The sequence below is a fragment of the Pelodiscus sinensis genome, chromosome 4 (assembly GCF_049634645.1).
Source record: "Pelodiscus sinensis isolate JC-2024 chromosome 4, ASM4963464v1, whole genome shotgun sequence".
Classification (NCBI taxonomy): domain Eukaryota; kingdom Metazoa; phylum Chordata; order Testudines; family Trionychidae; genus Pelodiscus; species Pelodiscus sinensis.
The window spans coordinates 11463039-11471620 of record NC_134714.1 but is presented as its reverse complement, the minus strand read 5'-3'; the positions used below and the strand labels follow the sequence as shown (position 1 = coordinate 11471620).

At 39.4% G+C, this 8582-nt stretch overlaps 1 protein-coding gene across 9 annotated transcripts in view; it reads right to left on the bottom strand.

Moving 5' to 3' along the window:
* The window catches only part of ARID4A (AT-rich interaction domain 4A), an 81783-nt gene that overhangs the window by 7778 nt on the left and 65423 nt on the right, over nt 1-8582 (bottom strand). For 7 of the 9 annotated variants that reach the window (XM_075926313.1, XM_075926312.1, XM_075926311.1 and 4 more), the window contains 4 exons: nt 6783-7913; nt 6470-6574; nt 2619-2831; nt 958-1104 (listed from right to left, as the gene is read on the bottom strand). In XM_075926313.1, coding sequence (XP_075782428.1) covers nt 958-1104; nt 2619-2831; nt 6470-6574; nt 6783-7913 — 1596 coding nt within the window. Of the gene's footprint in view, nt 1-957; nt 1105-2618; nt 2832-3283; nt 3368-3483; nt 3662-6469; nt 6575-6782; nt 7914-8582 lie in introns of those variants that run through there. The other 2 variants (XR_012903259.1, XR_012903260.1) reach the window with 2 other exon arrangements.

Genomic DNA, 8582 nt, shown 5'->3' with positions numbered 1-8582 from the left:
CTGTAAAAAGAAAAAGCAGGACATCAGCACCAGACTGTCAAATTATCCTTCATACTGAGGCTCACTTAGGTATAAGATTTAGTGTCTTTACACACACAAAACAAATTAATAGACCCCACGTAAGACCTGTCAGGTTTGAAGAGTTGTGTGTCGAAACCAACATCATATCTACAGCCTTTGGCTCAGCATAGTGTCTTTAGTTGCTCATTTTAATGAGCATTATCTTTATTTTATTTTATTTTATTTAAAATAGGCATAGAGGAGAAATAGCAGTATAGGAAGAGCTCTCAAAGTTCTGTTACAGAGAAATATAGATGGATTCTTCATGTATTGATTACTAAGTTCAAAGCCTTAATTTTTTAGAGAATGACTATTTTCTGTATTTCTATTCTGGACTCTATTCCATGGTATCTGAGCAAATAATAGTGGATTAAAAATAAAATTTACTTTTACAACAAAGCTTCATGAAACTGGTCCAGATTATTTTGCCTATTATTTTTCTCTTATATTCACATAAAATGGATAATTTACCTTATCATTTCTGTGCCTTAAATCATAAAGGTTCTAGAAAACATGCTATTTGTGAAAACCCAGATCCAGAGTACACTACACAAAGTCTGGATCTTTGTCTTTTTAAGGTGTAATTTTATATCTATATATATATGCATTTTGAAAAATCAAACCATGCTATGGATTCTAATCTTATCCTTTACGGACAAGAGACAAGTTAAACTGTTTTTTCCAAAAGTTTAAATATGGCTACAGAAAATAGAATCATAGGGCTAGAAGAGACCTCAGGAGGTCATCAAGTCCAGCCCCCTGCCCAAAGCAGAACCAATCCCAACTAAATAATCATTTAATTAAATGTCAATTAATTTTTAAGTTTTGGGGGTTAGATGTTTAAAACAGACTCCCCACAAGAGGGAAATCTGAGCATAAAGCAAACTGGAAAGTTACCTTCTCGGTCTTTCTTTTTTAATCGCTTTCTTCTTCTGTCTATTGTTGCTACTTCTGACTTCAGGGACATGTAATATTTTCTGATTTCCTGTAGTTTTTCTTGTAGAAAGGAGATTCTCTCAGTGCTATTCATATTATCTAGTTCATCTTAACAGTAAAAAAAAAATAAAAATTAAATGGAGATTTAAAAAACGAAATCTGTAAGGCTGGTGAATACAACATCACATGAAACCAATAACGCATTTCCATTATACTATACTAAGTAAGGCTATATCCAATAGAGATATTCAGAGCCAACTTTTTTTCCCTTCAAAGTACAGTTTCTTACTAACTGCCATTTAATCCAAGGCGTTTAAATTATGTTAGAGATTAAAGAACTGTGCTCCTTGTAAACAGACAGCTGTGAAACTTATTACTTATTATACTATATTTACAAGGATCAATAATTTCCCCCCTTGACTGATCTTTAGTCCTGCACTAATGTTTGTGGGAAAAATATGATTGGTTCTAAAATACTTGTCTCAGACCCCCAGCATTTTAGGTTACAATATCTCGGAACATAAACAGAAATGTTCTGTGCTCTGCCCACATAAAATATTTGTTAGTCCTTTTGCTGTTCCTACTCAATGTTTCAATCCCAACTTGAATTTTTGCAGCCAATAATCCAGAATTAGAGAGGAATACCTGGATTGGCCACCTGAAAACTAGGATTCCAGACTATTTTAAAATTGTGTTAGTTTCACAGCCTAGGTACTCTTGAACTAATATCTGCTAAATGCATGCTGGAAATTATAAGGGGGGGGGGTAAGTAAGTAAGTAAGAAAAAGAAAATCAAAATCAAACAAGTTTTAAAAGGACTTTCATAGTGTAAATGTGGAGCACAGAAATAAATATATTATACCAATAAAGCTGGCTTTACAATGGTGATGAGCATTCATGCCATATGTCTTTTTTGAAGTGAATACATCAAGTTCTGGATATTGTACCAATTAGGGATGTAAGCAAGTAGTCGACTACATGATAAGCCTAGGCTACTTGAGGCAACCAGGTGTGCGCGGGGGGAACAGGAGCCAGTGCTGGGGGTGGGGAGGGGGGGGGAGCGCTGTCTTAAAAGCAAGTTTCCCCCAGCACGGTTTCCGCAGTGCCGCCTACCCCCCCTCAACCTGGTGCTACTGCCTCTATCAGAGGCAAGTGTGAGGTGAGGGTGGGGCATGAAGCAGCCTCTGCCCATGGTGGGCCCAGGCTCATCGCGGGCAAAGGCTGTTCCATATTCTGTGGAGCAGCCCGCATCCACCACAGCCCAGGCTGGGACCCCCCGCGGATAGGGGCTGCTGGACCTGATGCAAGCTGGGACCTGAGCAAGGCTGGCTCAGTCCCAGCTTGCGCTGGGTCCGGGACTTACCCTCCCTGTGGCCCTGCAGTTTAAACGTAGTAAAGAGCTAGGCAGGTTGGCAGCCCATCTCTTACTACTTTTCAACTGCAGAGCTGCAGCGGGGGCAGCTCCCGGACCCGGTACAAGCCTGGACCGAGCACCTTCCCTCAGTCAACTAATTTTATCAACTACACGATTAGTGAAATACCCGCTTCTTAACATCCCTAGTACGAATGTAATTTTGAACTGTTACTTAAATATTTAAACACATTTTAAAAAACATTCTTACTGAGTTGGAAACTCCATTTATACACTCTAGGGGAAGGATTGTGGTGATGTTTCTCTCTATGTTTATCCTTTTCTCCATCTTTGATGTGAGGGGAAATTACTCTTGCAGGTGATCGTGCAAGTTTCTGTGGTTTGGACACATTTATGTGTTTTCCTGGAGTACATTTACTTGAACTGTCCAGTACAGGAAGATCTTCACTATCACTGCTTTGTCCTAGAATAAGACAAAATAATTTTGATTAGAAGACCTGTATTTTGATGTTCTTCTAAACCCGTAATCTATGTTACATAAACTGTGATTATGGTCAGAAAAGTGGAAGATAAAACTGTTTTTCCTTACTCAAAAGGCCATGCTCCCTTTATGGGTTCCAAATGGTTTCAGATTATTGACAAACCCAACTTTAATATTTTCTAATTTTGTTAGCTAAATCTTCAGGCGTGCCAGTGTATGGTAGAAGCAGGCAGGGGAATTTATTCCAACATTTATTCCAAAATACATGTGTTAGTTGCTAAAAAAAACCCCACGTTTGATTTAACCCACTCACCAAAATGGTTCCTCACCATCTCAGCTATTCTGTTTCTAGTTGTGCTGCTCATGTGCATTCCAGTTAGACGTGTGTGCGGATCATATGCATGGTTGTCAGAAAGTTTTTCCCCTAGCAGTACCTGCCATGTCAGCTGTGGAGACCCTTGGCTGCATTGCTTCATCAGTTCCTTGTCAGCTACTCTGACAGGGGAAGGTGGGTGGGTCTGGAATGGATATAAGCAACACATCTCAAAGAACTGTAATGAGATGGTGAGTAACCATTTTTCTTCTCCAAGTGATTGATCATGTCAATTCCAGTTAGGTGACTCCCAAGCCCTACCTGCGATGTGGGACTGGAGCTCCAACCTACTCTGTCTCTAGGTACAGATGGAGGTGGTAATCCATGATGAGATTCTCTGAGGCAAGACCCAGAGACCTTTCATATATTCTGCTACCACCACAAATAGCTGGTTCGACTTTCTGAATGGTTTTGCGTATTCAGTGTAAAAGGCAAACACCTGTTGAACATCAAGAGAGGAGCTTCTGTTCATGGCTGCTTGCATGAGGACTGGGGTAAAACACAGGAAGGAAAATGCCCTGGTTGGAGTGAAATTGGGACACAACAATATTTGGAAGGAAAGACATGTGAAGCCTGACTTACTCCTTGTTGTGGCACTCAAGATATGTCTTCCGAAGACTAGGGAAAACGGCACCATCATGGTAATTAAGTCCCTCATGGTCTCAAAAAGTGTCCAGGGTGGATGGCAGCTCCACCTCCTCAATCACCTGGCTCAGGATGTCCAACAGAACAGGCATGATGGCTCTTTTTGTGGGGCCAAAGCAGACAATGCCAGCCCCTGAAACTTCCTGCCAGATGCTCCTCTGCAGGATGAACTTCAGATACAGTGTAAAGTGCAGCAGGTCTCACTCCTGGAGACTGACTACTGCCCTGCTTCTGGTGCTTCTTCCATGGTGCCAGGGTGTGGAACTGGTGCTGGGTGGACTCTACTGGTTTCGGTGGCAGTGAGCAGCAGCACTAAGGGTCTCTATGCTCAGAGTCCTTCCTTGACCCAGATTACCTAACAGAGGCCAGAGTGCTCTGTACTGACAGCTCAGTACCTGCTATCCCAAGGCAGGCTGTGGTCTCAGCACTGCCTCCATGAGGAGCTGCTTCAAATGAAAGTCCCGCTCCTTCTTTGTTCTGAGATGGAATCTTTGCAAATCTTGCACGGTTCAAACTGGCGTACATCCCCCAGACATTTGAGACAAAAATTGTGGGGGTTGCTAGTTGGCATGGCCTTGTGGCAAGATTTGCAGAGTTTGAAGCCTTGGGATTGAGGCATGGCCTGAGACCCAATGGAGGGGGAGGGGGCAGAACTCCCACTACTAAATAAGCAAAAACTACAAAAACACTAACTACCACCATTAACAACTATCTACATAGCTCAGAGGCAAGTACTTGCAAGAGCAAGCCAACACAGTTTGGACAACCGCCTCTGGCAAAAAGGATGAAGTGAGGAGGTGCTGGGTCAGCAAGGTCATATATTGAACACCATGGAGGCACCACTTCAGGGGGCTCCTCAGCTGATCTGATGGGTGTTGCTAGGGGAAAAACTTTCCTGAGACTGTGCACGCTGCATGCATATGTATAACTGGAATCGATATGAGGAAGGACTCAGAACACATTTCAGTGTAGGCAAGGACCTTTAGAGTTACTTTTCAGAGTGCAAATGCACTAATTACTTATAGATGTGTACAATGTATGATCATTTAAATAAAGAACATGCATCTTGATAGAGAAGAGCCTCAGAGTTATAAACATCACGGTTATGAACTGACCAGTTAGTGTCACACTTCATTTGGAACTGGAAGTACACAATCAGGTAGCAGCAGAGACAATAAAAGCAAATACAGAACACTATTGTGTTAAATGTCAACTACTAAAACAATAAAAGGAAACATTTACAAATAAGATTTGACAAGGTTGAGATACTGGTTCTGTACTTGTTTCATTTAAATTACGATGGTTAAAAGCAGTGTTTTTCTTTTGCTCATTAAAGTTTCAAACCTGTATTAAATCAATATTCAATTATAAATGTTTTGAAAGAACCATAACATTTGTTCAGCTACAAATATTTCAGTGCATAGTAATTTGATTTACTTTGTGAAAACAAAAATAAACTATGTAGGACTTCTTACAATAGCGCCAAAATAAAGGTGTACATCTCTAATGTGCAAGTCTCAGGAAATTTTAAGTTACAGTTCCCACAGAAAACTTCACCTTGTCACTCTGCACATATTAGGCATAATTTAACAGCATATGAACAATATTTGTTGCAATTACTGTGGGAACGCAAAATATTTATTTAACATAAATCTCAGCAATGATATAGTTGACACTGACTCTATGGACCTATTTGATGTGACTCCTTTAACTATCTAAAGTCATCATTACTTATGGGGGGAAATATAAGATTAAATCCAGATTTTCTGCAGCTGATTTTAAAAGGTCCTATATCTGATCACAATGTCAACCATTCATAAAAGTCCTGTCTCTAAAGGTGTTGTGCTTCCCTCATTTCACTCTATGTATTTTTCTTCTATGTTAGAATTAATGTATCTTTTTAGCCTCAGAAGCACTTAGACATGATTTTTCAAGAAAGTGCTTCTATTCAGCAAGTACAGGGACAAAAATTATAACTGAGCTGAACACATATAACTAGAATTATTGTAAAAAAATTTAAAAGCTTCAGAGAGGTAGCTGAGTTAGTCTGTAACTGGAAAAACTTAAAAAACAACAAATAGTCTAGTAGCACCTTAAAGACTAACAAAACATGTAGATGGTATCATGAGTTTTCATGGGCAAATCCCACTTCTTCAGATGACTGGAGTATTAAAAGTCCAAATATTTGTTATATTCTCTCATTAAGCTGTCTTATAAAAAGGGCTTGACAAATCATGTAATCTACTCACCCGTGGCAAGTAGATTACAAGCTGGCACAGCTGGCGCTGCGTGATCGGCGCATGCGCAGCGCGATCTGCACATGCGCAGCTCACAGAACCACGCGGCTGGCGAGTGGGGCTCGCCGCCACTTTGCAAGCCCTGCTTATAAAGATAGTTGCTGTGACAATTATGAAGATAACAATAATGAGACTGCAAAATATTATGGTTACTGAATAACTGGTATATCCTACTAAATATATAGTCAGTGTTCCAGTCAACAATAAAGGCAACCCCTACACATATACACTGACTGTAAATATCAAAAGCATGGATTACTATACACTGGCTATCATACAACACACACATTTACTTCCAAATATACCTGTTCCATTCTTTTCAGTTTTGGCTACAGCACTTGATCGCTTTGGAGTACGCTTTTGTTTCTTTGCCAGTGTCCCACTATTGCCATCACTTGGCCTTTTTTGACCTAAAAGAAAAGAAAAATTGTGCCCTCTTAAATATTTCTGCCTTCAGTATACCCTTTTAAAAACAAATTGATTCAACTGAAAACTAGTATTAGATGAAGGCAAATGCTACTTTTGAGTCAACAGTTCTTAGAAAAGCAATACAAAATATACAATGGTTTCAGGAACTGTTAAAATAGGGAATGGCTTTTCACCTGGCAAACAACTTACCCTTCTCTCCAATATCTCGGTCTTGTACTGCTATACTACAATTGCTTGAAGTGGTACTGGCTTCAAATCCGTTAGCAGACTCGCTTTCACAGAGACCTTCTTGAGATTCTTCTGCCACACTGTCCACTTCAATAGTTACATCACTTTCACTTTTTATACTGCGAGATTCATCCTGACTAAGAGCAAGGGGTGAGGCCACAGAAAAATTAGGCTGGACTGTAGGGGGTAAGGCAGACAGATTTGAGGTCAAAGTGTTAGGATCTGGCTTTTCTGTTACTGCATCCTCACTACTGCTCTTTTCCTTTTCATCAAAGTCATCCAAGTCCACTTCATGGCAAAGGAGAGTTTCAGGTCCAATCTGAGGCATAGTGTCATCCTCATCTTTTAATGGCATATGCTCATTTTCTTCAGATGTGCATGCAAAGTTTTCATTCGTCAGCTCTTGAACATGTTGATTTGACTCTGCTACTAAAGATGGCATTTCTTCATTTTCAGTTCTATGCGACTCTTCATTAAAATCTTTACATTCCTCCATCCCAATACATTCACTGGTCCTCTCATCAGATACAATATTTGGCACTTCCATCTCACACTCTCGTCGTATCTTTTTCTCAGGTGATGTCTGTTCCAATGTTTTCCTTTTTAAAAACTTCTTATCTTTTGTACAAGGGTCTGTTTCGTTTTCAGTAGTAGTGGAAAACTCTTTACTATCTAAGGAAGAAATTTCTGATCTTTCAGATTCTATGAGGGTTTCATTTGTTCCCTCTTCATGGCTTTCTGGTAAAATTTTTACACTCTCTAAAGAGGGGTCTCTTGTCTTGCTCCTTCTTCCCTTCCCTTTAGGTGATTTTTCAGTCTCTTTTTTAATTTCTTCTACTTGTTCAGCTTTGTTTCCAAAAATCTGAACTATTTGTTCACTTTCTTCAACTTCCAGTTTCAAAGTTTCTAGAAGCTGCCCTTGAGTCCTGTCATTTTCTTTCATCAATGCATGTGGGATCTTTGGGTTTTCTTCCACAGATTTCTCATCAATTCCTTTTTCATTCTTTTCCATATCCGAAATGTCTGCAGAAAATTCTTCATTCATATTCTTTTCAGAAGTCTCATCAGTTTCACTGTCAGATGAATCAGAATCTGCCAAAAATAAGATTAAAAAAGCAACATATTAGGTCATTGTTAAAACACGATTTTCAGTATTGGCTATGCAGATACTATTCAGTAACCCACACAGGATAGTATCAAAAATCACTTTATGAAAAAATAATCAAGAGTTCTAGTTTTTCAACAAATGCAAGTGTGTTGCATTATTTCAACCTATTTTTGCTATAGTTTTTTGGAGCATTACTTTGGCTCTCTATGGAAGTATGATAGCACTGGTATAAAAACTCTCCTTTTTTGTGTTCATTGGGGGGGGGGAGAGGTGGAGGTAGAAATAAAAAAAACCACATATAAATTGCAGTTCAGGACAGGATAATTTTACAGGTTTCCTTATAGTTTGAATCTTTATCTAAAGATCTACTTCCCAATCACCTCTCCTCAAAAATGAATGGATGTCTCAGAAGACTGGTAATGAGGCTACAGCCATTTCACTGCTAACTCATTGATTTCAATCAGAAGCCGTATATTTAGCAAGTAATACTATGGTGCCTAAGAGTTATGCAGAGACTTATATTAAATGAGTTAGTGGCTTCAATTCAGTTCCATCTAGACAAGGGTTTGTATCAAACAACTCTGCTACTATTTGTACTTAATTACCCTCCCTGCTTGATGCATAAACTGTGAGGCTAAAGACTGAGTGACCAT